Consider the following 27,949-nt stretch of genomic DNA (forward strand, 5'->3'; position numbering starts at 1 on the left):
CTGAGATAGCACTAACTTTCCTCCTCCAACATACGTGTTAAGCTGCAGATGGAAAAATGTTCTGCAATGTGTGAAAAAAAAAAAAAGACAAACTCCATAGTAATGTAAACAATTTATTGGAACAATGTACAGATTCAAGCAATGGTAACCAGTCACACTCACTATATCATCTTACAAATATTACAAAATTACTACAGTACAATATAGATTCTTTGCATGATCCAAAATATTTGGTGGCCCCAAAAGTATTACTTTTTTAAAATTCAGCAGCTTATTAAAAAAAAGATAACTCAAACCATGTCTATCAAAATGATGTTTTTGCTTTTAATAGCAAAAAAGATGAAGGCAGATAGTCTAATCAAGTTTGAAGGCTAAATGAGAATACAGGAGTTCTTTGACTAGACATTCCTCAATATTGGTGGGTGCTTTATAAAATACAAATTTTCAATAAAGCTTCATAGAAAGTCAAACCTATCGCAAACATTATGTTCATAACATTATGTCCGCAAATTGTCAACCTATTTCTTTGCTTTTAAAGTAGGTATTACATGTTTCTTTAGATACAGTATGCTGTATATCTATTGCAAAACACCAACAAAACTTGCTCTCAAGGCATTGTGTACACATTACACTATATATTTATCGTAGTTTGATAACAATCACTTTTGACAAAAGGTACATAAAGTATGTGCAAGTTACCATTTCCAGATGATTCTTCCTCCTGCTTTGCAATTGTAATCACATTTGACAGCTAGATGTGTTGCACACATATTACACTGATGTCAATTAACACCCACGGTTACCCATTTTTTTTAAATATGAAGGGCTACAGTTTGACTAATCTTTAGTTGTCGAGAGGAGATGGATAAAGGCGTACACATTGGGAAAAACAAAAAAAAACAAAAACAAATAACACTGAACACAGACGACCTGAGGTTAACACATAGAAAACACATATTCAAGTAGTGAAACACAACTACAATGTATAGCAGCAGTCGAGTCAGAAATACAGCACAGCAATGGTGGGGGGGGGGATTGTTTCGTGTGTTTCATAGACCTACACTCTTTCAATGAAAGAATAACAGGACTGTGTACACACACCAAGCTGTGATTACTCCATTTTTTTGCATGCCAAACAGCTGGAATGTGACAGACAAAAATCACTTCAAAACACAAAATGATGTGGCACATACAAGTTTTTGCCTCTGTATTCCATGATGCATTATATCCTACATTTACCACTGTTTGCCTCAATATTAAATCTAAGATACCACCTACTATACTGTATGTTTCACATTGTTTAAAGGTTTCTGAGACACTAAACTACTTTTTACGATCTATTAACCCAATTGCATCAAGTTACTTATTGCATTAGGTAAATATATATATTTTTAGCAGCAATACTTTATTAATAATCTGTGTTAACACTAAAGTCATATTCTTAAGGGTTTGGCTAAATCTTTAATTTTAAGCACTTGAAATTGAAATCTTAAGTGCATGTAATGTGCACTGCAAAAGGTTAAAATACTGCAGTTATTACTCTGGCCAGCAGAGGAAAAATGACTGGCTGGGCATTAAAAAAAAACAATAATAATAATATTAATAATAACAATAAAAATAACCTCCTATCTCTCCAACCCATCATGGAATACATTCAGCCTATCTGTAACTTAAACACTTACACGCTTTATAAAATATAACGTCGCAAAAAACAACCAGAGACAATAACATTGTAGTTTCACAGTATTTAAAAACTATACATCCAGCTATGGGGTAAAAGGTTAAGGAGAACACTCCAGCAAGATTTATTAATTAAGTTCTAACTGTCCCAGTGTTGCAATACCTAAGTGGTTACTATGTACTTTTTAAACCTTTTAATTGAAGCTCCCCTCCCTCCCGTTAACTCCTTCCCACTATATGTTGGGGTGTGAGGGGCCACCAACATGCAAGAGATGAAAGCATCCAAGTACCCCACGAAACACAACCACCCAAAACATTATAACACAGTCATCCTCAAGATCATGCTTTTAGCACAAGAAGCCAAACAACCAATAACGAAAAACTTCAGTACATTGAGAAATGAACATATTCAACACTGATTTTTGAAGGACTGCATGGTTCACTAAAAGTCACTAAAGACAGGATTTTGTGTTGTTGTGAATGTGGTTTAAGTCCAAGAAACAGAGATAATAATGGCCGACTCCGCAGGACGTTCACCTGCGCGCTTCTCCTTCGCTTTTCTCCCACGAGGCTCAGACAATGTAGAGGATTTTTTTTTCTTTTTTAAATCATCTAAAGCTTTGATATGCCTGCTGACTGATGAATGTCCATGTCACATTCACGCCACAAGACCAAACTGAGATATTCACTCCAACGTCACGTCACAGCCAAGATTTTTACACGTTGCCTAAAGTCGGTGTGTAAACCCAGTCATGCTACATTACAGCTGATGGCCGTAATTCTCTGGTAAAGGAAACGAAACAAAATAACAGAAAAATACTGTAAATAGATAAATTACAAGGTCAAAGAAGAACCTCATTACAGGGCAATGACATCACTAATATTCTACAGCTTTTCACAATGATACAAGCATGCTACCTATTCCCAGAAAAGCTGCTCTTAAAAAGAAAGTCTTGTGCTCTCCAGTGACGTTAATTAACAGCATTTGCCCTGTTAAAACAATAGGAAACACTCAAATTAGCTGATAACTATATACGTGATAACTTATTTCATGTCATGATACGCAGTGTTGCAAAATGATCTTCGCCAGAGATGGATCCAATACCATGCGTTCTTATCGTAATTCCTATTCCTTAGCTTTATGCTATCTTTGTATTTAGAGAAAATATCTCTTAACTTCACTTCATTAATTGAGAACTGAGAGTCTTCAGTTCCACATGTATTCTTCTGGTTCATTAAACTACCACAGGCCATTTACTGTACCTGGCTGACATGTTAATAGAAGTGCACTGGCACTGAAGACCATTTTCTGCATGTGAAAACTCATCTAAATAAAAAAATTTTAAAAAGCAAATGCTTCATTAGAGGTTTGCAAAGTTTCCTCCATATTTGCTTTTGCATGTCTTTTCAGTAGTTTGGTTGACAGAAATTAAAACGTTTTGGGGAATAAATAGAGAAAAAGAAACAGAATGTGATGAATTTCATTATTTTTGGGTTGAGATGCGATAATATGAATTTTCCTCCCACGATAAGGTTTTTGTACTGCCAGTCCCTTTCCCCCTGTGTCTGTGCATAGGGGCTCCGAGCACTGCAGCTCCCACCTCCCTCCCACCCCGTCCACCAGGTCGGGGAGGGGTCCGCACCCCTTTCCCTCCCCTCAGCAGGCAGACCCTTCCCCCCAGTAAAGGGTAACATGTTCCCTGGGTAAAAGAGGTTCCCTATTTTGTCTCCCATAGTCAATGACCTGCGCAGAGAGAGAGAGAGAGAGAAAAAAAAGAGGCAACATTAGAGCTCGAGCACAATCTGTTTACATCAAATATTGAAAATCGGCGATAAAACTGACCCCAGTGATGAGGCACCCTGCTGTGGGAACAGTTACACCCCGTAGAAGGTTGCCAGCCGTTCCTTCAGTGGCATGGGGAACTGATCTGAGAATCGCCTCCAGTTGTCCTCTCCCACTTGGTTCTTAAACCCGTGAAGGATCTGAAATCAAACACCGGCACCAAGTTCATACCAAGTTATATCCGAGGCCCTGCGCAATTCAAAATAGATCTTGTGCGTGACAGGGTTATTGATATTGAGAGTGTGCTGCCAGTTCCACCACTGGGGGGCAGATTAGTGACTGAAATGAAGGAAAGAAATGAATCATAAAATGAGCGAATACTCTCCTCTCCCACTTCTCCTAAATGAGGTTTCACTTATTTTCCTTTAAAAAAAAGAAAAGATTAAATGCATTTCCAGCAGTCATTTGAAGTGTAATTTATTCAGCTTTTACCTTGTAGAACATGTCTCTGAGATCGTCTTTTGGATTTACCCAGGAGGCCACCGCGTCGCAGAAGAATATAAAGTCCTGTTCCAGAAGAAGACAGGTGAGGCAACATTGTCATCTGTCATCAACAACACAACAGTGACCATCATCTTTGCTGCCGCGTCTCTCACCTGCACGACACCTCCGGGATTTACACTGATCATAGTGCAAATTCCTCTGAACGCAGAGTCTTTCTCCTCATTGTCTCTTATGTTTCGTAGAGAGGTGCACCTGACGACACGGACAGCCAGATTTAACATGAGACACAGGACCTGAGTCCTCAGGCAACAAGTTCAGAAACGTGGACAAATCCGCTAACAACTGCCACTATGAATAAACGCCTACACCTCTATACGAATCAATAAACTAACATTATATTGGTGAGAAATACACAAATCTAACAGATTTCCGCCCTTGTAAAAATGTAATGTTAATGTGTTATCTTATCATGATCAATACTTGTCTCCCTGTTCAATAAATACATATTATAGTCTATGTATACAAAGATGTGAGGAGGTAATAGTGTCTATCACGGCCTGAGGTAACAACAACTACTCAAGCATGCACACAAAACAGATTAAAATAAAAACAAAACAGTTTTTCTTTCACTTTTAACAACTAATTTGAGTTCTTATAGCTTCACTTTTGTCTGAGCAGTGTGTTCAGCAAAACCTCATCTTATAGCACCTTGACAATAACATTACGTTTTTATTTTTTTTTACTCTAAAAGGTCACTGGGGTCATTTTTGGGACAGGCACATGCAGCTGGGTGACTACTAAATGAGAAAGGGATCGAGGAATGCTCTTTTGCAGCAAAGACTGCATCCTTTCTCTGTTGTTGAACCAGCAGGCATGTGACAAAAATCTGTTCCCATGCATCTTTTAGGTTGTTAGCGACAGTTAACAATGACAAAAAACTAGAAATTAAACAAATTAATGTATAATACATGAAGGTGCTACTGAGGCAAAAAAACAAATCACAAGTAGGACCTAAAAGAGGACAGGGTTAGTCACATGGTTGGCAATGATTACAAACTGATAAGAAATAAATAAAAAAAAAGAAAAAAGGAAAAGAAAACAGAAAAGGCTTCCTTTTGAGAAAGAGAGCGAGAAGTGGAGGAGAGGAGGAGAGCAACAGGGGAGAAGAAAGGGAGCAACAGGAGACAGACGAGAAGAGAGAAAGAAAGCAGAGAGAAGATGAATTAAATAAAAGATTGAATAATACACACCAGGGTCTTATAAACTGCTGTAGCATGGGTGCCACCTCTTGAGGACAAACGTAACCAAGACGACCAATTGTTATTGCTAAGGTAACGCAATCACGGTTACACACCACCAAACGCCAACCAAGACATGAGCAATGAGGAGGGGAGGAGAAAAATAAAGAAAAAACAAACAACTCAGAGACATAAATCAACAGAATCTGTGTATGATAATAAACAGAAGATTTCACTAGTGTTGATTATTACTGCCCCGTCAGTCATGGGGGAGGAATGTAAAATATGACACTCTAAAAAAAACATACAACACGTTTAAGGGAGAACACATTGACAACTTTGACAAGACATTCATAGAAAAAGGCAAACAATGGCATCTGCTTTCAGAAATCATACGGCTCAAACAGCTGCTCAATTCTACTACAGTACGAGACTGATTGAAGTCTGTTAGCTTTAATTAAAATGTTAAGAAGAAGACACAGGCTAGCTAAGGTGCAGCATGTGTACTGTATGTGACTGGCCTAAACAGGAGCAGTTCACTTGGTTTTTTGTCTTTTTTTTTCTCAGAGATTTCTCCCTTAAACTCACAAATGTTAATTTTTTTTCCATAAGAAAAACAGAAATGTGTGTGGGTTTTTTTCGTTCTTTTGAAAAGAAATGACAGATTACTCCAAGCCAACTACATGGAGGGAGACTAGTATCCAGCACAGCAGGTTCTTATGAGGCAGAGAAGGAGGGAGGACCTAAGTTTAAGAGACACAAAACTATGCAACATTCTCATTAACAAACAGGCATTTATGAACAGTCCAATGACACATGCAGAAAGCAGATGGTATGCTCATTAGAGTAAAGTTCAATGCAGGATCAGCTGATCAGAGGCAATATGAAAAGTGCTGACGCGCACTCGCCAAAGAATTTACTGCCATTCCCACGTTTAACTGCGGGCGTTACATGGCAGTCTATTTTAAATCAAGTTCCACCGATAAAGTGGTCGTCTTAGAAAGCTCTAAGACAGACGTCGGGTTCACACACGGTCGAAAAATCTAAAATTTTGTTCATCAATTTGGTCCATTGTCGTGTTTTCAATTATTCTTTTTTTTACATTGAAAACATGCAACAACGGGTGAAAACATTCACAGGTCAGATGCAAACTGTAGACTAGACTGGAATCACACAGTCGTTTGGATTATCATGTATCCTGCATCAAACATTGGCCATTCTTAACAACATTTAACATCTATTGGCAGATATGCATCCACATTTAAAGAACAGTAAATAAAAGCAACAAATAAACTGACAGCAAACAAACAGGAACACATCTACAGAGTCCCTAGTTTTTTCCTTTTTTTAATTTTGGCAGGTTACACTTCACCCTCGCATGCATCTTTTTTTTTGTGTGATATACAGTAGTGTCTCCGGGTCGTCACATTATCATTTTCCAATTCAGCTGGTAAAAACAAGAGCAGAGTGTAACCTCTTTTAAAGAATGCTCTAGGCTAGGTGCCCTAAATTAAGTCAGTTTAAATGTTCTCTCAATCATTGATGGGTAGTTTTCGTTCAAGTGTTCAGTAATTATGTCTGGAGTCTTGTGGTAACATACAGTAACTATGTGAGGCTGTGAACTCACCTATCCGTCTCACACACCGGCTGTTGCTTTGCATTTTTGTTGGTTTGTTCAATAATATTCTGCCTTCAAGTGTTGGTGTGGTCAGTCAACATTAGTTAATTCCAAGACTGGGCGCTTACATGTTTCGCTTGATTCAAGATTGTAAAGAATTTCACACCAGGGCCCTGCCCAGGGTTGCATTGTCTTAAATCCCCATTTGCAAGCTGCGCTGCCAGGCTGCAAATCAGTGGATGAAATGTTTTACATACTTTGGTGAGACCAGCGAAACCTGTAAGGGCTCAAGGCTTGGGAAGGGTTGTTGGACAAAGATTAAAGGGCAGGGCAGGCACCCTAGTGTGTGTGTGTGTGTGTGTGTGTGTGTGTGTGTGTGTGTGTGTGTGTGTGTGTGTGTTGAATCCTGGCTGAATGGACCTGAGTGTGTGAGCACCTTCCTGTTTTTATGTGTGTGTGTGTGTGTATGTGTGTGTGTGTGGCCACCTGGCTGGCTGGCTCAGCACTGCCACCGAGTGGTACCTGTGTTCTCCAGTAGAGTCTTTGGGGTATTGGGCCTGTTTATGATCTCCACCAGCTGGTGCAGCACCATGGCAATGTACGGCTGCATTTCAGGCCCTGTAGGTGTGAACAGGAACAAGAGATGTTGGGACGCTCTAACACAATATATAGTGTAAAATACATATTGTGAAAAAACAGTGTTCAAAGAGAAGAACTCACCCATTTGTATGGATATCTCTCCAATTGCCCATGTTGCATTGTTGCACACTGATATTAACTCTGGATTTAAATTAGTACCCAGTATGGGCATAAAATCAGCTGGAAGAAGCAAAGCGAGTCAACTTAGCAACTTGGCTGACAACTTATTGCCAAAACAAAGTTTGAGAGTGAACTGCGCAGAACATACCGATGCATGGTTTGACGTGCTGGAAGCAAGCCTTGGTCAGATCCCCCAGCAGAGCGAACGAACTCTGACGCACTTCTGGCATTTTGTCCTGTGAACAGATGGGCGAGAACAACAGAAGGTGAACAATGCAAGTGACTTTATCACTTCACTTTATCAGATAAGTGACATGTGATACACTTGGCTGGCTTTCGCAGCAAAATGAGATTCTATTTGTGGCGGCCTCTAAGGGAGGGGGGAGCGGAGGTGGCAAATAAATGACTTAACAATATATACAGCTCCAAAGCTTATTATTACAGACTGTGACTGGCTTCTGAGCCTAGTCCTGACACATGGATGCAGCCCCACCCGAATGAAGAGACCAGCGAGGAGGACGGTAAAAACTTTATGGATCTGTTGTCAATCAGTACGTTTACATGACACTTGAAAAAAAAAAACGAATTATTGCCTTAATCCGACTATAACTGGACAACTGAAGTGCATGTAAACATGTTAGTCCGACTAATATCGGAGTTCTCCAACTCCAACTTTTCATCAGCATGTATACGCCTTAATCGTAGTTAAATTGGACAATGCGTGTGCGCATGCTCCACAACAGTAGAGACGGCACAAAGTGGAGCAGAGAGAGCGAGAGGTTGTGTTTTATTTTTAAAAAATAGAAAAGAGAAAGAGCGAGAGTGAAAGGAAGCCCGTGGGCCGTCATTTGTATGGTTGGGGACTGTAGTTGAGAATTTATTAAGCTTATTAAGTTCTTTATAATCAGTTTTTTACTCGGTGACAGAAAAGTCAACAGGACAGGGGGCCACATTAACCCACTGAAACACCGTCAGTTATTCGAATTTTCTCAGTTGCATGTAAACTGCGACAGGGACAGAAGTCCAATTAGATAATTCTGAGCATAGCTCGATGAAGCTGTGCATGTAAACATACTGAATGTGTTTGTGTGTGTGAGAGAGAGAGGAACGGTGTTGCAGTCAGTGTCTCAGTTTCTCTACCTGCATGCACTGGTACATGAGGGTGAGGATGTTGCTACGAGCAACCAGCTGTTCAATGGTGCCTCCCAAACCCTCAGCCAGCCCACTGAGAAGATCCAGAGCTACGATCATGAAATCTTTGTCAGGGGCCTCGTACTGGTCCGGCTGTGACTGGTGAAGCTAGAAGACGCATGAGAAAAAAGACAAAAGCGAGATATAATAACATTAAACATGATTAACTACTGGATAATCCAAATATTATGAAAATTTTTGATTCACTTCTATCCTGAAACTGTGGTGATTTACTGTAACGTGTTGTTTAGTTGCACATTAAACATGCATTAGTTCACCTTTTCTCCACTTGGGGGCAGTGCAACAATCTATAAATAGAGCACAACCTATTCTTACCTTATAAAGTTGATATGCTGAACATGTACACAAACAAACATCCTACACACAATCAGCAGACACAGAGCAACATCAGCACTCATTTGTAGTCATGCTTGTGTCCACCTGATCAGTGCCACTGATTCCTGTTATGTGATCCATTGTTAAAGCTGCTCTGATGTTATATTACTGTAACGTTAACCTTGTAGTGGAGTGAAAAACACAATAATAAACTCTAGAGTGTGTGTGTGTATGTGTGTGTGTGTGAACACATTTGAGGGTCCTTCACTCTCACCATGGCCTGAGCGAGGGTCTTCTGGACCAGGTTGACACAGCGCTGGTACACAGGCTCACAGTAAGGCAGGAAGCCACTCTGCAGGGCGGTGGCTACTGACGACAGACACTGAGGGAAGCAGCAGGGGATGGGTGGGGTGTGGGGGTGGGTGTGGTGGGGGGGATACGGTCAGTGATCTGGTGTTTTCGTGTTAGAATTTGGACAAACAACACCGACACAGCTGCATGTTGAGAACACACTCACTTCTAATAAAGGGAACAGATCTTTGTCTTCATCTTTCAGCTGGTTCCATTTCTGGATTAGCGGAGGCATCAACATCTGGATGTACTCCTAATAAATAACACACACAGTATGCAAATAATGAGCGAGGAATGAATGATAATTACTACATCATGACTTCTACGCATTCATCTAAACATGTTAACAAATAAACAAAGGAAGCAAGAGAGGATGTGCTGGTTTTTTTTTTTTTTAACACGTCTAGTCTATCACCACCACAAAAGTAAAATGAGGAAGATGAAATAGAAATGTGAAGTGAAACAGCGTACCGGTTTATTCAGATGGTGTCCAACAGAGTCTGCTAGCGTTCCTATGGCGTCGTACAGGATTAGAAGATTCTTGTGCTGGTACTTGCTGAAAGCAAACACCAGCGTGTCCAGGATGAACGCCAGGTAGGGCACCAGCTCTGTGCAAGCCTCCTCCTCCAGAGTGGCAAAGGCACTGGTCAGGAGAGATTCAAAGTAAATATTTTTCCCTTCAGCTCCAAATGTAGATAGATAGATAGATAGATAGATAGATAGATAGATAGATAGATAGATAGATAGATAGATAGATAGATAGATAGATAGATAGATAGATAGATAGATAGATAGATAGATAGATAGATAGATAGATAGATAGATTTGTCCTTTACAGGAAAATTATTTTCACCATTCCATACATACAGCCTCGAGAAGTGCAAACAGTTACAGTAGGAAAAGGACCACCGGAGTGTATCCTTGACCATATTACATACATTTACATGCTTTCCCACATTTCATACCCCCACAAATACATAAAACATAAAACCCCACAGCCTACCTAGTTTCCCACATTTACATATGCATTCCCCGTGATTTATATTCTTTTCATTTTCTTATTCAGTTCTGTTACGGCATATGGGATGAAGCTTTTATTGAATTTTATTTTCTTCCAAGCCAGCGTTCTGTACCGTTGGCCAGAGGGAAGGAAGTGTGAAGTGTGGGTTGAGTGGGTGACTGGGATGTACTGTAGCGCAGAGTTCCTAATGTGCTGTAAATGACATGAGTTTACCTGCAAGCGGCCTCCTGCACACGCTTGTTGCTGTCCAGAATGCGTTTCAGCAGCTCCGTCATCAGGGGCTTCAGGTAAGTATCTGGCGGCTGGCTGACAACCCAATGGGCGTAGCGGCTCAGCGTCCAGCAGGTGATTGAACGCACCAGGGCTTTCTTGTCAGACAGACACTGGATCAGATGGGGAATGAGCTCAGGCAGGTATGGGATCATGCCCTGCATACAGCCTGGAGACAGGGATTAAAAAAAAAAAGTGTCAACTCCAGCAACCATTTCCTCTGATTCGAAATACTGTCTCTGTCTCTTCTTACCTTCAGCGATCGCCCCCAGCACGAGGATGCCAGACTCTTTAACTACCCACTCTGGATGGAAGAGCAGCTCTTTGAGCAGGGGCAGGATGTGCAGCAGCAGATCATCCCTGAACACGTTGGCCAGCACGTCCAACGCTGCCGCTGAACACTTACCTAACGTTTGGAGGAAAGAAAGGAGAGACATGCAGACAGACACAGAAGTGTGCAGACAAACATACAGACATCACAGAGTACACACAAACACACAACAAGGCATCAATATACTTGGTGTTTCCTTATTGGCTCTCAATAAGATTAAAAAAAAAGGGAGTTGTGGAGATTAGATCGAGACGTTTATCCATGTGCACAGGCACTGAACTCACGCAGGTTCCAATCAGAGATAGTATCGTCATCGTCCAGCTCGTCGTCGTCGTCTTCCTCTTCCTCGATCCCGTCGCCCTCGTGCTGCTGGGCGACTGTGCGCGATCGGTGGAAGCGCGGCCTGATGTCTTGCTCGTTGTCGGGAATGGCCTCGTCTTCCTCGATGTCGCCCTGATGACGAATGCACAGGTGGACGACAACTAAGTGTTATTAGTGAATCAAAAACATCAGAAAGAAGGTTGAATCTGAATTAAGTCAGTGTCTATGTTTGTAATTACATCAACTACTCATTTTTGTTGTAAAAAATTATAAAAACCACATGTATTTGTACATCTACAGTAACATAAACCACTTAATTGATCTGTGCGTCATCCTGAGTTATGGTACAAGTCATCGTTTTATCTACAGGTACAAACATCAAGCTACACAAACTAACCTTGAGCAGGATAATGTCAATCTCAGAGTACTTCATCCCGTTGACAAGCACCGGAGTGAGCCTGGAACGGGAACCGGGGGGGAAAAAAAATGATGTGAACAAAGGGCAAGGGTAGGTCGGAGCGCACGAGAAATCACTCACACCTGCTCCTGCTGTGGGCACGGTTTAATGTGACAGTGTGGTGACAGATGTTACAGCTGAGGTCAACAGCCAGGGTTCTTAATCAGCCGTCCCGAGGTGAGAGAGCAGAATACCAACGTACGACAAGGTCCTCGGTGATTAACTGCCAAGGTTGCTATGAATCAACAGCTCTCAATATTAGCACTGGACTGTCTGTCTGTGTCCAGCGTGTGTGTGTGTGTGTGTGTGTGTATATACGTATGTGTGTGTATATACGTATGTGTGTAGATGTGTTCTTACTGAGAGAGGTGTCCACACAGCACTTCCTTACACACCGGCTGCTCAGCCAGAGTAAGCCAGAACTCACAGGCCTCCAAGGCAACGTTTTCATCTTGGTCTTGAGTCCTCTGGAGCATGTACTAAGATGACATTAAGAGAGATTCCATATTAAATACACTATTTTGTGTTTTTATTTACAAAAATGAATATTTTAAGTCTAAAAATACAAATGCAACCACATGTGTGGTCTAACGTGTGTCCACAGGGAATCATCAGGGTCGACCGATTTAGTCAACAAATGCCATAAAATGGGTTAATTTCATTTTTAAAATGCTCAATAATTTACAACAACGACTGGGTATCATAGTTTTTAGAAACAACATCTGATCCAGTGCAACTGTGTGGCCCAGTTAAGTGTTTAAGGGTGAATGATACAGAGGGACAAGCTGTCAGGAAACACATACATAAACATGTGTAACCCTAACCCCTAAATATCAAAATAAATAATATAAATAAATACAGAAATTCAGACTTATCCTTTAAATGCATGCAACTACAGTACACCAGTCTTAAACGTGCCTGACACTCGTGCCCTCGTTTCCTCTCCGGCCTCGCTCACCTCTATGATGTTATGCATGTGTGGCAGCAGACGGTCCAGGCGGACTTCCAGCAGCATGACCAGAGCTCTGCACACATTCTTCCTCACTTCTGGTTCGTCATCTGTCGCCAGAGCAAACAGGTTCTACAGGAGGACGGAAAGACACCGCGGTCAAATGTTTGGAGTGTATATGAAACAACAACAACAACCACAGCCACTACTGAAAATAATAAATGTACAATATGTGAGCTGAGCTGGGTGGGGCAAAGCCAGTACAGTAATAGATCCCATTATATTCTCTTACTCTGGTATCAATGTCATGTCATGATTTGTTGTTGTTTTATGAGTGTTGTGTTGTGTTTTATGAATGCTGAGTTTCGTCATAATATTATGTTGCAATAGCCTACTATGAAATTAGGAAATCATGTTAAGTTGAACTCAAGCATGTTAATACATCTCCGTTGAACTTAATACATTCACATTCACATATTTTATATACATTTCTATAATCATGTTGATATATTTAGGATGATGATCTTATGTATTTCTTTGTATAAATGCTGTAATGATGTAATTTTTGTCATAATTGTTTGATTTAATGTGGACCAGTGGACCTCAGGAAGAATAGTCTTATAATAGTCTCTATGAAGACTAATGGGGATCCAAAGGATACAATAAACAATAAACAATGTTCGCTGTATGTTTTATAGCAGTTTGTCCTGTTTAACATAGATTAAAGTCTCAATTTGTCATCACAGCAGACCTCTTATCTCTGTATTATTCCACACTCGGCACTTCATTACTGGTTGACATTTTAAGAATGGAACATTTTTACATGTTGCTTTAAAAAGCACAAAACCTTGAGATGTTTTGTTTCACATTTCTTGACAAAATTTCGACACAGGTTCATGCGGCAAAGAATATAATCTAATCATGCTTCCTGCTTTTAAAAATAGATTTATTTTTGCTGTTTTGAAGGCATGTTTACGCTCTCCAATTTATTACAGAGATCAGTCAGACAAGCCTCTTATTCTTTGTCATCTCTCCTTCCAGTCGTTAAATATAAAAGCCACATTCAGCAGTAGAAACAATTAAAAAGTAGCAAGATTGATGGAACTTAAAATAGCCAGAAAAAGTTGAGGGTTTCATAAAATCTGCAGTAAAACCAAATCACGACTTGAACCTTTCCATGATGGGGAGTTAAAAATTTAACAAGGGATTAAAAAAGAAGCTTCACAATGTGCTGCCATAATTTTTGCACAAGGCCTCTAACAGACACTGAGCGGCTTTATAAAGCAACAGGCTGAGAGGCAGACCTCAGACAAACTGTCTCTGCAGGGGCTATTATTTACTGAAGCTGGAGGAGGAGCGCTTTGTTTTACATGTGAAATTGTGTACAGACGGTAATGCATAACAGTCACACTTGCCTCGATGAAAGGGTCAATGTGCAGCATGAGAGCCTGAGTCCTGCTGATGATGAACTGATTCACGCAGGCGATGGCATGAGACCTGCAACACAATATCCACCACATAAGAGTCACACCAGCGTGTTTACCTCACATGTTGCACTCTATGAATGTAGCCTCTGTTTTACTTTTTTTCTTTTGCCTCATCGCCTCAAATTTAACCTCCAAATACGAGGAAGTCTTTTATGCAGTAAAAAGATATGCTGCATTAACACAGACTGAGACTTCCACTGTACATTTAAACAGACCTTTAGTCTGTCTTCTGCATACACTGTATGTGCCTGTGAATGTATTTTGCTGCATAAAAACATACTGAGCAGTAGAAGATTATTAATTCATAGGATAAAAGATAAGATATGGCTTAGATTATTTTTGTACAATGAACAGATTTTCATGCATCATCAATCGTGGACATTTTAAGGGCAAAGCCATAAATGTATTCAGTGGAAAACAGTTAAACTCCATAAAATGGCATTTAGGTTAAAAGGCACAATTAGCAGTTAACTGTATAGTTCATAAAAATGGAAGGTAGGAGGAGAAACTTTATACCTAATCTTCGGACTGCTGTGCTTGAAAAACTGTAAGAACTTGGGGATCATGATGTTAAGAGGTCGATCCAACATGTCACTGTCCAGGATCTCAGCAGAGTCTTCACAGATCTTCTGCAGGGCTCCAAAGGCTCCCTGAGGGGGGAGGAAAGAGACATAAAAAGACAAAATGATGAGAATTATAGTGCCTTTATTTGGATGCAGCAAAGGGCCCCGGGTCAGACTTGAACCCAGGCCGCTGCAGGCAAGTGGGTGGATTGAACTACGTGCAGACGTAACTAACAGACGGCGGCCATATTGGGTCAGTCGACTTGCTCTGACTCTGGCTGCAGTAGATAAATCCAGTAAAAAAAGCTACTCACAACTTGGTTAAATTTTGTCCATAGCTATTACTTAAAGGGATAGTTCAACATTGTGGCAAATTGGCCCATTGCCATAATCCCTATAGTTTTAGGAGTAGGTTCGTTACCTTAATTGATGGTGTAAGATGTTCCTAGAACGGTGTGCTCAGAGCTACACTACGGAGCCTAACGGGATTTCTTGGTTTCCCTCATCAAACTAATCAAATACACAATCCAACAACTCCAAAACGCTCTCGTGGACAAGTTGTGACCTGCACATTCACCACGCTATGAGATAATAACAGAACGTCAAGAGACAGAGTTGTTTTCAAGGTAAATTCATGCAAAACCGCTGATGCGGGTTCCCGTCGGGGGCAGTTTTTCGGCGAGCAGTCTCTGCATTTGCCTCGAAAACAACTCTGCGTTTTGGAGTTGTTGAATTGTGTATTTGATGAGTTTGATGAGGGAAACCAAGAAATCCCATTAGCCTCCATAGCGTAGCTCTGAGCAGCTCGCAGCTCTGCTCCACCATTCTAAGAATAGCTTGCACCGACGATTACTGTAAAGGTTACAAACCTACTTAAGACTATAGGGATTATGGCAATGGGCCAATTTGCCAAAATGTTTAACTATCCCTTTAAAGTATGCAGTAAAGAAAATGAGCAAGTTCTGGTTATTTTTTCATTTATGCACCACAGGCTTAGCGCTCTGAGGGTGCGAGTTGACTGACGCAAAGGTGGCGGCTGTGTGGCGACGCCGTGTCACTGGGCAGCAGCTTCAGGTGAGTCATCTAGTCTTCTTATATAATGTACGTATATCTATGGCTGGCTGCAGGTACTTCCACCAGGTGAGCCACTGCAGCTACAACCCTGCTGCTATAACAACACTACGGCCACATTACATCACATCTGCTCCTTTTTCTCCAACGCAACGTATAAGTGGGTAACATCACTGAAGCGTCAGTGCAGTGGGAGACCTTGGTAACAATAGTAACTGTATATTGAATTGATCTGGCGCTGCTGTGACCACACATGTGATATAAGCATCTACATTAAAAAATGCAAAGGTCATACAAAGGATTTTATTACAATTTCTGTCAGAAAGTGTGTTCAATCGGCTCTAATAACCTTCAAAGAGGCAGACTTACACACACACACACACACACACACACCTCCTCTTAATACTAGCTGCTTGACGGATGGTTAGTATGCATGCTCACGATATGCTGCAGACTCCAGTGTGTCTCACAAAAATGCAGTGTGAAGAGCAGATACAAGAAGCGGCGCAGCAACTGACACACTGACGCCGTCTCAAATGTGTTTCCATGGAAACTGTTCCCATGTCGGCATTGCTTTTCAGATGACAGATACAGAATGGTCTCGAGGAAAAAAAATGTGGAGGAGGAGGAGGTGTAAAAAGGGATGAAATAAGACGAGGGAGGTTAAGGCTGAGAATGTGTCAAGGTCACTCACAAACAGGAGAAGGCAACGTGTAATTAACTTGATTATCACCAGTTTTTGCTCAGCGGCACTTTGCAAGCGCATGTTTGGGACGACAAGAATGTGTTTTGAGACTTTGCTCACCAGATTTAGGTGTGATAAAGCTTACTAGCACAAGATTTAAAATATTCACAAGGACAAAATAATGCATCACTGGGCTGACTGAACAATTGTTGAAAAATGTGTTTAATTTATTTTCCAAGCAAAACTGGAAAATAAAATATTGTGGCTGCTTTTCTCTGTTTATATCAATGCATCCTAAATCGTGTGGATTATAGCAGGAAGAGAACAATACAACACCTGATATTTTATGGATCAAAAAGATTAGTCAGGATAAATAGTCATTAAGATTAATGGATAATCCATAAATATGGGAGTAAATAGTAATGTAGCAGCTTCACTGTTATTTCCTTTTGTCAAACTAATGAATGAATAATGAGCCTAAGGTTTGGGCAGCCTGCGCAGACACTGAAATGCACATTCAGTTCATAGAAATCCTTTTCTAACTGAGGCTGTGTGGAAACGTGAGGCAGCCTGCCACCGACGTCAAAAAATGTAATATAGGTGTTTGTGCGAGCGAATGTCATCAACAGAGAAAGGGCAAAGACACGGGAGTGGCCTTCAGACATTCCTGTGACGCTGAAGCATCTCAAAGTGTAATCCCCCCCCCCCCCTCAAGTCCTGCTATGGGCGGTCATTAAACTGGAGAATGTAAGTCTCGCCGATGACAGTGAGCCAGAGCAGAGAGAGGTATGCATTTAGTCGACTAAACAGCCCCCCAGGCTTCATGCTGCTGCTGCTGCTGCTGGAGCTTGAATTACATTGCTGTTCACATGAGCCACCGAGGTGGCAAAGCAGTATTATACATGATCATTTACCCTTTGGAGTGGCATCAAACTTGACCCTCACCACCACCACAGCATCGCAAACCGCTTTCCAACTGCCATTAATCAAAACAGTAAAACCGCGCCCCCCTCCCCAGGCTAAAAACCTATATAAAGCCATCCACCAAACACTGCACTTGGCATCCAACACACCTGCTCATGTCTTTTTATAGCGTGCAGAGCAGAGGGGTACAGTATGGTGCTGGTGGTGGCTCTGGGGGGGCTCTTCCTCTTCCTGCAAACGGCTGATCTCTGACCACAAACCAGACAGGACTTGAGGCGCGGGATGTGTGATGCAGCTGCAGCCTCTCGATGAAACAAGTTGTATACTGATTTTAAGGTCGTTTTCTAGGGGTGTGCCAAAAAAATCGATTCACAAAAGAATCACAATACGATTCAGAATTGATATAAAATGTCCCAAAATCGATTTAAAAAAATAAAAAAAGGCACTTTAAATTTTGTTACTTTAGCAATATGTGATATTGCTTTTATGCAACAGTTTCAACAATTCCATCTAAGCATGGATAAATGTTTAAAACTCAATGTGAAAAAGACACTTTAGTCATTCTGTCTTGCAAAGCAGACTGGATAGATCATGAGGATCCTTTGCACACCAATAGACTGAAGCAGAAATCATTACAAATCAAATCGTTTTGAATCGAAAATCGATTTTGAATCAAATCGTAGACCCAAAAATCTGAATCGAATCTAATCGTGAGATAGTAAAAGATTCCCACCCCTATCGTTTTCACACCTGACCAAGAGGACTCGGTTCGATTGGGGAGATGAAAGTTGCACTATTGTTGCATTTATCACTTGGTTCGGTTCTGCTTTCACGCTGCCATTTCTGAAACACCCTAAACTTTCTAAAAACCTCACACACCTCCCCCTCCTGACCCGCAAAAACAAACAGCAAACACGGAGCAGCATGTTAAAATAGCTGTTTTATTTTATATATACGCCACCATATGTGGCTAGTTGGCCGTCATCCATAATTGTTCTTTTTTTTTTCTCTCTCTCTTCTCAAATAATCGTGGCTCAGCAGCAAGCCGTTTAATATGACCATCAGGTTATGCAGTGAGGCAGCTACATTTCACTCTCACAATGAGAAAATGAAAGGAAAACGGCACCGGATTCCAACAGAAAGTGTATGCAACATTTTCCGTGCTGTTAAATGTGAGCAATATTTTTTCTATTTATTAATTTTTTTCGGCAACATTCTGAATCTTCTCTCTACCAATTCAAACGCGGCATTGTAGCTATGTAATCAGATGATACAGAGCTTCTCTCATCTAACCAATGCAGTCCTTCCATAACAGACACATTTGCATTGTTTGTCTTTCCTGATTCTTGTTAAGGGAAAGAGCCAGTTATAACATTAAAAATTAGTCTACAGGGTTAGGTTTAGGATAAATAAGTACTTTATTTGTTTGAAAATGTTAATTTTCATTGTGCTGCTAAAAAAACGTTGTGTGCTACTACATTTTTCAGCATGGTAGCACAGTGCTATTTGGAAAAAAGCTTAGCATCAATGTTCATACTGCATATGAACCGCACCACGGTTCACTGGCACGCGAACTGAGACCCATGATGACCAGGGTTCGCTTGTTTGGTTCGCTCCAGAGTTCGGCTGAGCTTTCACGCCTGCTCAAACGAAGCAGACTATCCCAGGAAACGAACCCTGGTCCGTCTAAAGCAGACTAAATAGCTCTGGAGTGAAAGCAACCTAAAAAAACCCCCCACAATTTTCCACCCAACATCAGGAGACACCATGGCTCCGTGTGGCGCCCATATCAGAATCAGTGGGAGGATCATCTTGCATAGATATAGATACAGTGTAGTCTCCGAATCCATAACACAGAGGACATTTCGACTGTTCAAAAGGCCCTCGGCCAATGTGTTGTAACACGTTTCTCATTGCTTGGGTTACAAAATGCACACGGCTCCACATCCGTTCACTTGGCAGCCTCTAAAAAATACTCCCAAAATAGATATCAAAAGACCTGCTGGCAGTAATGGTGTGGATTATGTAGGGGGTTCGATGGCAATAGTCAACACCTTCAGAAATGTGTTTGGCACGCCGAGGGTATTTGCTGCGTGTGCTACTTTAACAAGGTCTGCTGGAGAGCTGGAGGTGTTCATCCTGGTTTATACACATCAGTGAATTCTAACACTCACATTGGCTTTTCTCAATAAAATACATTTAAGCAGGAATCATTAACTGCGAGGTAATTACTTCACAAACATGTAGAGAGAGGGTTATTTTCCCCCCAACAACGGGCAAACAGGAAATATATTCTAATTAACGTCATTCGAGAGCAAACAGATTTGTTGGTTTTGGGTTACTATGGAAATTCACATTATTTACAGAAGCAGGACTAAACTGTTTTAGAAATTCAGTGGACACACAAATCAGGGTTCCCACTCTTTTCTTGAAATCATTTTCCAGGACTTTTTCAGTGGCTACAGTCTGACAGACATGTTATTAAACCACATATTAATACATCCCCGCCCCATTCATGCTTTGGAGAAATTTTCTTTTCCACAGTTGTACTCTATTTTGTACATTTAACCAGTTTTTTTCAATGTTTATTCCTCTCTCACCCCCACTATTTTGACTATTTTTGCAGTCTATGGCTCTAATTTATGAAATAAATCTCTACATGCTTAGAAATGATGACAAATGATGACAAATTTCTCATAGAACAGCGCAAACATGCAGTCCAATACTGGAAACACTCATCAACCCAAAGGGCCCTAGTTTCGTCGACCAGGTGAAGTCTAGCATCAGCGCAGCTTCGCCACGTCAACGGGGTGTGGCCCAGGTCCATTTCGCAAGTTTGCTGGGCCGCGCAGTCAGACTTAGACTAGCGCAACCCCTCCCCTCGTCCCTCCCACCGGCGCAAACGGTGAAGAGGGAGGAGAGAGGGCGGGAGGGAGACAGGAGGAGGAGAGAAAGGCGTGGAGTGGGTTTGACACAGCCGAGTCAGATCTTCACCAATCAAAGGAGCTCCTCTCCTCACCTTTAACTGCGCGGCGGGTGATGCGCGCTGCAAGTTTGTCATTTTATACTTGGACATGGACGGAGGAAACAGCGACGCCAGAGGCCGAACCTCTCCCAGGAGGAAACAGCTGTTTTGGTCCGGAGGTCCGAGCTCAGAGTGACCAATAATGAGTTTACTAATATACTTAACCAGGTTTGATCTGATATACTGAGAACCCCTACCCAATCTAAGAAACAACTAATACACTAATAAAGAAACTCACATTTATTCAAACCCTATGTAAGCAAGATGACAGGTGTACACTAATCACAACATAAACACAGACCATGTGGATTAAATCAGCGTAAAGGACTCGCGCTCTCTCTCTCCCTCCCTCTCTCTCTCTCTCTCTCTCTCTCTCTGTCCTCCTCTCTCTCTCTCTCTCTGTCCGTCTCTTTTTTTCTCTTTTTTTTCTGTGATAGAGATGCTGAGTATACTGTAGTAGGCTATATACTGACTATCTGATACCGAGGCTGTTGTGGTGGGCTAAGAGAGATGATGATTTGTGTTTTGTTTTTCATTACGGCTGCGTGATGCGGTCGCTCTCCGCTAATGAATTAATAAGTAAATAAATAAATAAAGCAGATCATCACAACGGCAGAGTGGTATCTCAACACGGCAGCGACATGCAGTCATCCACCCTCAGTCCTGCTTTTGGGACATCCACAGCTGCTTTTCAGTGCCAGTTCGTCCCTGCTGTGTTAATTCAGGTGGAGTTTCCATTACGCGTGCCACAGCCTTTGATCTCTGCTTTGATCTGACGTCAGATGTGACGGGACAATCTATATAGATATAAATTCACGTGTTGATTCCGTTAGTTGCATTAAATAGTGGTTATTGTGGATATTTATTGCATTGAAATGTGTCTGGAACTGTGGAGATCTGCCTGTGAGGTCTTGGTGACGTGTGTGCACTGCAGGTCAGTCAGCCAAACTTCCACTGCACCTGCTGCGCTCCGCCCTGCGCTGAGATTAGACCTGGTTGGAGGTGGCGAGCTTTCAGCGCAACCTCGGCGGGACATTTTCGGACAAAACTTCCACTGCACCAAGCTGAATCTGTGACGCCTCCCCCTGCTGCGCGGCCACGCCTATCTCAGCGCAGCGCGATCTGCCAATCTTCCAATCTGACTTTGCGCTAGGCTGCGCTGGTCGAAACTTGCATTAGACCGGCTGCGCTACCTTGCGCCACCTGCGCTGCGCCAGCAAACTAGGGCCCAACACGTCTTTAGTATTCTCACTAGTCACTCCTTTGAAAATAAAAGTTGGTGGGGTCTGGAAAGGTCAAATAGAGTTCTGGTAGCTGATGTCACAGTGTGATAAATAATTTTCCAGGACAACTCAAGCTTTTCCAGGACATTTACCTCTTTTTTTTCTCATTTTCCATTTGTTTTCCATGACTAGAAAATTGGTCAATCATTTTCCAGGTTTTCCATACCAAACCAGCCGCCCTACAGCTTTATATCCAAGTATCCCCTCCTATACAAAATTACAATCTATGTTTATGTATCAATAATATCACTGGAATTTTTTTTTTGCCACATTTTGCCACATTCACATAAACAACACTGGTCACTGTCGGGCCATTTAAGTATTAAAACACCCAATAAACAGCTACAAAAAGCCTTTACTGCTTTATCTCCATGAAACAGAACATAAACATGCTACAAACAACAAACCGTTTTAAATACAGTTTTGCACCTTTAACGACAAGACACGTTTTTTTCCACCCGGCACCAACTGAACCATCCTCAACATCAGATGCTAAGAAGCTTTCCAGCCTCCAAGCTGCTTTTCAAAAACATAGTGAGTCTTATGAGGAGTTGCTACGTTTGGTCACTGTCCAGTGTTAAGCCTTGCGCACGCACACACACACACACACACACACACACACACTTGACGATCCTCCGCAGTAAATAGCTGACCTAAATCTCAGCTTCTGAATGAGATTTATAAGAGGGCTGGGGCTGTGGTGCTACAAGGAGAGCCATTTTTATTTCTGTCACACTATTTCTTTAAATTTCAGATAATCATATTCCCGCTCTGTGCAGCGACGGGTAATCCTGCGAGGAGACGATACATTTCCAAAGCCCCTCAACGCGGCTGAATTTAGCATGACAGTTTAACACGCAGCTACTTCGTTTGTGCATCCTCTCCTATATAAGGTATCCATCCACCTTCCCCTGCGGTGGTGGCTGATGTCACGGGCACATGCATCTGGCAGCATATTAACGAGGAGGGCGTTTATGTGAGTCTAAGTATGGGTGCGGCACCATTACACAGATCAACTGATCCCGCGTCGTCTACCAGGCTACTGAATTGTAATTTTAGTGGTCACTGCAATGGAGCATTTTAATGTCGTAACTGTAGAAGAGCTGATATCATCAAGCACTAATGACATTAAGCACTTCTACTGGATGCCCTCAAGGACTGATGACATTATACTATAAAGCAATCAGGGGAGGTAAAGACATTCATCAAAACAGAGAGAACTGGATAATGACGAAGTATAGAGAAAAACAGAACACTATGTTGTTGTTTTTTTTTGCTAATGTTCACATCACACAGGCTTTTCTGGTTTTCTGGGTGACCTGTGCCATGATGTTGGAAAATGGGGTCATATGGTTTCATGCTCAAAAGGATAAAAAGAGAATAAATAATTCCATGTTGAATAATCTGTGGTTGTGGCTGCAGCTCCAGCTGTGAGAAAGCCTTTCGTTCATCTGGCCAGCAGGATGCTATCCAGATGCTGCTTTATAGCTGACCCAGCTCTCTTCCCCTTCCCCATTTCCCAACAGCAATTAAATAAATAATGATCGAAAACAAACAAAAGAATCAACAGACGTGCGGTGCTGGGTGCCGAGCTGCTACAACATATGATCACAAATGTGTGTGCGTTTAAGCTCTGCCTCTCTTTCTCACACACACTGTGAAAAAGAGCTGAGACGACACACTTTTTAAAATTTCTTATAAGCTGTTTGTGCACAAAAAGTCAAGTTCTTCTATAATGTTGAAGAAAAACTCCCGACCCAGTGATAAACAAAGACACAGCTTTATAGATACTGGCAATACCAGATCCACTGTTTTTCATTTTTGGCACTAAAGATTTCTGATTTAGCTGTTTTAGGGAGGGATCCTAGTATTAAAGGCATCATGTTGATCTCATTTGTATATAAACATTGCAAATACGCTTCGTTAAATACATTTTTTTCAGTGCAAAAGGATTTCTACAATGGACAAGCACTAGTACTGTCTGTATAAGTTTGTTAATGTTGAAAATAAAAATACTGTTGTTCATTGTAGGCTCCCTCTGACACATCCCACAATCACAAGATCCGATCCACAGTCTGTGCTTATCCTCACCTCGCATGTGTTGTAGTCCTCAGAATCCAGCAGCTGGCAGAGTTTAGGCAGAAGGTCCGGCCAGTTTTGTAGCTCTCCTTTGGAGGCGATCGTGGTGATCAGGATACCTGTAGTGGAGAGGGTTCAGTGTTACAAATATGTATAGAATACACTTAGATTGCTGTGTTATGCTGTCTTAATCAGCTGGCTTGGGCACAACAATACACACAATTTGTTAGTTGGTAACTAAGACAAATAAAATACTTACCAGTAATGCAGGATTTAAATATCTTTATGTTACATTATTTTTAAATTATTAGCTTTAACTTCTTACATTAATATCCTCACTTTTTACTAGTTCATAGACTGAAATCCATGGACCAAATTTATGGATCGAATTTTCAAAGTTCTTGTATTCAGCTGCGGGTTCAACGTATCAGAGTGTGCTTTATTAAATCTACACCGCCGGGGAAGTGAACAGGAAAAATAATAAAATGTAGATCTGAAAAAATGCTTTTAACAGACTTTCACTGCAGCACAAGGGTGGATATTTTTCTTTATTGGTCGTAAAAAAAGAAAAGAAAAGGGAAGCTATAGCAGCTCGCAATCTAATTATGAGCATTCGCCTCCTCCAGCATCTTAAAGAAAGACTTCACTTTCAGTGGACCCAAAGGATGCAACTCACCCACAGTAGCTCGGATGAGGGGAGACGAGTCTCCGATGTTTTGGAGGCACTCGCTCTTGATGAAATCAGACACGCCATTAGGGAAGTTCTGATAGTGAGCTTTCACATTGTTCTTCAGTATCAGCCCACTCAGGGAGCGCGTTGGTTCGTCTTGGGGAAGGTGGGGAAAGGACAAAAGAATGTTTACTGATAAAATAACATCATAGCTGAGCACAGTAACACAGGTGGAGTCAGGTTACAGTGTTGTGAAGCTTGGTGATTTTACTGCCTTTACATTCCTTATGAATAAATCCAGCACATTTCATACAAGCAGCAGAATATACACTTAAACCTGCAACAACTATGACACGAAGCTCCTGATTAGCAGATAATGAACAGGAGTAAGTGCTACTTGTATGGATTTCTGCCAATATATATTCCATTATGAATTCATTTGGCTACTCTTTTGCAGTTATTCATCACCTAGGCTCCGAATATTTGCAGCTTGTTGCTACTGAAGAATGAGCAACAACCCAACAGCATCTAAAATGTCTTAACACCACTTAACATTTGGGTCATCTACTGTGCAGACAGTCAAGCCAAGAGTTGAGTGGTGCCAGGAATTAGGTTTAAAATTAGAGTGACCCATATTCTGAGTGCCACATCATCTGTGGCAAAGATGCCACCAGGTCACCCGAGTCATGGTTAGACAGACCTGTCACTGAGCAGTTACATAAAAATGACATGTCTGACGTTCACACACCACCGGGATGATCTAGGAACACTGTACAGATACAACAAAACAACACAGACACACACACAGAGAGCTTACCTTCTGATTTTAATTTTGTCAACACAAATATTAAATAGTTGTTAAAGTCTGGATACTGGTTCAGCTGCTCGAGTCTCTGGAGGAAGTGGTTGAGGAAGACAAGGTGCTAACTGTACAGAGACAGTATGTAAAAAGATTGTGAGCATATTATCACTGTAAGCTGTAACATGGTAATAATGCCCCAAAACAGCTTTTTTTTTTTTTTCAGCTGGAGAAATGTAGAAAGAGCAGGTGTTTATCTGACCAAGTGGTGGTGCAATGTAACAGGATAATATAATGTGTGTAAGGGGGAATGGGTGGATGTTTATAGGGGGTCATAAATATGTCATTTGACATGACCGAATACTGAATCTACGAAGCCAGATGGCATATGTAGGGCTATAACAGTGGCTTGTCTGAGTTAACGATGCTGTGCATATGAAGTGTTACATAAGCAAATCATTTAGGATCAGCATGCAACCACATAAAAAAGCATAAGGGGCAGCAGCATGGAGCGTAATTGTTCTCTAATGCAAAAGTATGTGGTGACTCCTCCTAGGAGACACCGCAGCACATTTGCATTTGATACAGGCAACATGACAGATTTATAATGCAATTTCCATGTTACACAGCTATAACAACAAAACCACATATTTTTCAACCAGCTTTTATTCCCGCATTTGCCAGCCCCACTGTATTTTGTTTCACTGCCTCGGTCTAATGCTTGCCAAGTAATCTGGTCTGGGAGTCATCGTAGTTATATGTCAAACATGTTTGATTTTTTAGGGATTTCATCGTGGTGCAAATCCTGACGACTCTCTGTAAAGTCAGACGGAGTCAATGTGATGGTTTGACATGAACCAAGTTAATTTTATCAGAGGCTCAGAGAACATTTTATTCAGGTTTCAGCTGCAGTCTGTTCTTTGTTCATTGTGCAGATCTTTTGTCTTAATTTTGTTGTCCTGACATGGGATAATTGTAAATTTTAGATACTTTAGATGCATGTTTGCATAAAATTACACTTGTATATCATGGCCCCTGCAGATAAGCTTTGTGTTGTGTAACATCATGGCAGTTCTTTAACCAATTAAAGATGATTAATGCAAACAGGGAGTCACTAATTGGATAAGTGAGCTTACATTTTCAATCCTCATTAATACAATTAATATTACATTGCTATTACAATAAACAGCTTGTGATACTATTTCAGCAATTCCCTCAGTCTCCTCTGTAATAATGAAACTATATGCTTAACTGAACACTTTGCAGGAATTGGCTATGGATTTCAGATGGTGTCATCAAGGACCACTAAACTGACACAAATTATACCACAGACCCCCGCCCCACGATTGGACAAAATTTTGAAACAAACAAATATTTGTTCTGAGACTGAATAACATTACTTTTAGTCGATGTACGTTCAAATTACCACGAATGGCGTGAATTTTTTGGGGGAATATTTGGTAAAATTTCTACATTTTTGTTTTTTATTCTAGAAAAAATGTGGTAAAGCCTCAAAAAATATTGGGGACCCCCTATCAACCCTCTCAAGGACCCATGGGGGTCCCCGGACCCCACATTGACAACCACTCTGCTAGACAATAACAAGAGGTGAGGGCAAACAGGGAGGCGACTGCCTGACTGACTGACTGCTGGGTCAAACCTACTACATGCGACGTTCACTTGTAGTAGTAGTTAACAGTTATAGCCATATTATTAACACAGCGATCTCCTATGTTATAAATGCCCAGACACTGAGCATGACTCGGCCTGCTTTCCTGCGTTGCTTTGTTAATAGCACGCTGAGCTTATTAGGAAAAAGAAAAGGCAGCAGCAGCAGCAGCAGCAGCACCACCACCTGCGTAGCCTAGTTACCTACCGTACCTGCTTATAACGGTAACCACCCGGCTACTAGTGTTAGCTATGTGGCTAACTTAGCCTGTTGAGTCTGACTGACACAGTTATTAAATATAAATATAAAAATAAAATAAAAACACTTAACAGGTAACAACAACATAGCTCCTGAAAAAAAAAAGGATACTTGCTGGACGGATCTCTGTGTGGACGTATCTGGCGACTGCGACTCCTTGAGCAGCTGTAAAATTTGTTGAAGTCCTTGTTCGTCTGGCTTCCACTCACACTCCATCTTGCTCTGCTGCTGCTGCTGTTGCGGATAAAAGGAATAACATTAGAGAGGATTTGTCATCATCATCATCATCAGCAGCAGCAATACGTGACGTCTCTTCTGTGTAGCCGTTGAAAAAAAAAACCGTTGACGTTTTAAACGTTTAGCTGAGCGAGTGAGCTAAGCTAAACCGTTGTTGTTGTTGTTGTTTTTTCTTACCTGTTTGGTCTGGACCGACGTGTCGTGTTCGAGTGCTGCCGACTTTCTCTGGAAATGTGACCGTCTGTCTGTCTGGGGTTTTCAGACATGGGCCTGTTTCAGGAGGAGGAGGTGGTGGAGGAGGAGGAGGAGGAACATCCGTTTTCGCAACAAGCTGAAAAAAAAAAAAAGCTGCGGGCGATTCAGCGTCGAGTCGCATTTAAGTGGCTGGCC

At 41.4% G+C, this 27,949-nt stretch overlaps 1 protein-coding gene across 5 annotated transcripts; it reads right to left on the minus strand.

The window, feature by feature from the left end:
- Window positions 1-100: 100 nt before the first annotated feature.
- On the minus strand, window positions 101-27,864 carry tnpo1 (transportin 1). 5 transcript variants are annotated; one of them, XM_085793036.1, is made up of 26 exons: window positions 27,709-27,864; window positions 27,434-27,542; window positions 25,414-25,489; window positions 24,603-24,752; window positions 23,939-24,045; window positions 14,813-14,946; window positions 14,225-14,306; window positions 12,819-12,941; window positions 12,221-12,339; window positions 11,801-11,861; window positions 11,367-11,535; window positions 11,005-11,157; window positions 10,695-10,920; window positions 9,932-10,103; window positions 9,627-9,713; window positions 9,384-9,491; window positions 9,052-9,081; window positions 8,723-8,881; window positions 7,731-7,818; window positions 7,544-7,642; window positions 7,346-7,441; window positions 5,218-5,293; window positions 4,120-4,219; window positions 3,956-4,030; window positions 3,524-3,663; window positions 101-3,424 (listed from the first exon to the last, which is right to left on the minus strand). In XM_085793036.1, exons 2-25 carry the CDS (start codon window positions 27,536-27,538, stop codon window positions 3,556-3,558), a joined length of 2,703 nt encoding a protein of 900 aa, XP_085649162.1. In that variant the 5' UTR covers window positions 27,539-27,542; window positions 27,709-27,864; the 3' UTR covers window positions 101-3,424; window positions 3,524-3,555. The 5 variants fall into 5 exon arrangements, 3 of the variants coding, with proteins under 3 accessions (XP_085649162.1, XP_085649161.1, XP_085649163.1); XM_085793035.1 differs by having other exon boundaries at window positions 27,434-27,556; window positions 27,756-27,837; XR_015037267.1 differs by lacking the exon at window positions 5,218-5,293 and having other exon boundaries at window positions 27,434-27,556; window positions 27,756-27,837.
- Window positions 27,865-27,949: the final 85 nt, after the last annotated feature.

The sequence above is a fragment of the Trachurus japonicus genome, chromosome 12 (genome assembly GCF_045865225.1).
Source record: "Trachurus japonicus isolate A0001 chromosome 12, Traja_1.0".
Classification (NCBI taxonomy): Eukaryota; Metazoa; Chordata; class Actinopteri; order Carangiformes; family Carangidae; genus Trachurus; species Trachurus japonicus.

Coding starts and splice junctions, on each gene's coding strand:
- tnpo1 (XM_085793036.1), bottom strand. CDS start 27,538: ATGGAGTGTGAGTGGAAGCCAGACGAACAAGGACTTCAACAAATTTTA. Junction 25,490..27,433: donor CACAGAGATCCGTCCAGCAA/GTATCCTTTTTT, acceptor CACTTCCTCCAG/AGACTCGAGCAGCTGAACCA. Junction 8,882..9,051: donor TGCCCCCAAGTGGAGAAAAG/GTGAACTAATGC, acceptor TGCGTCTTCTAG/CTTCACCAGTCACAGCCGGA.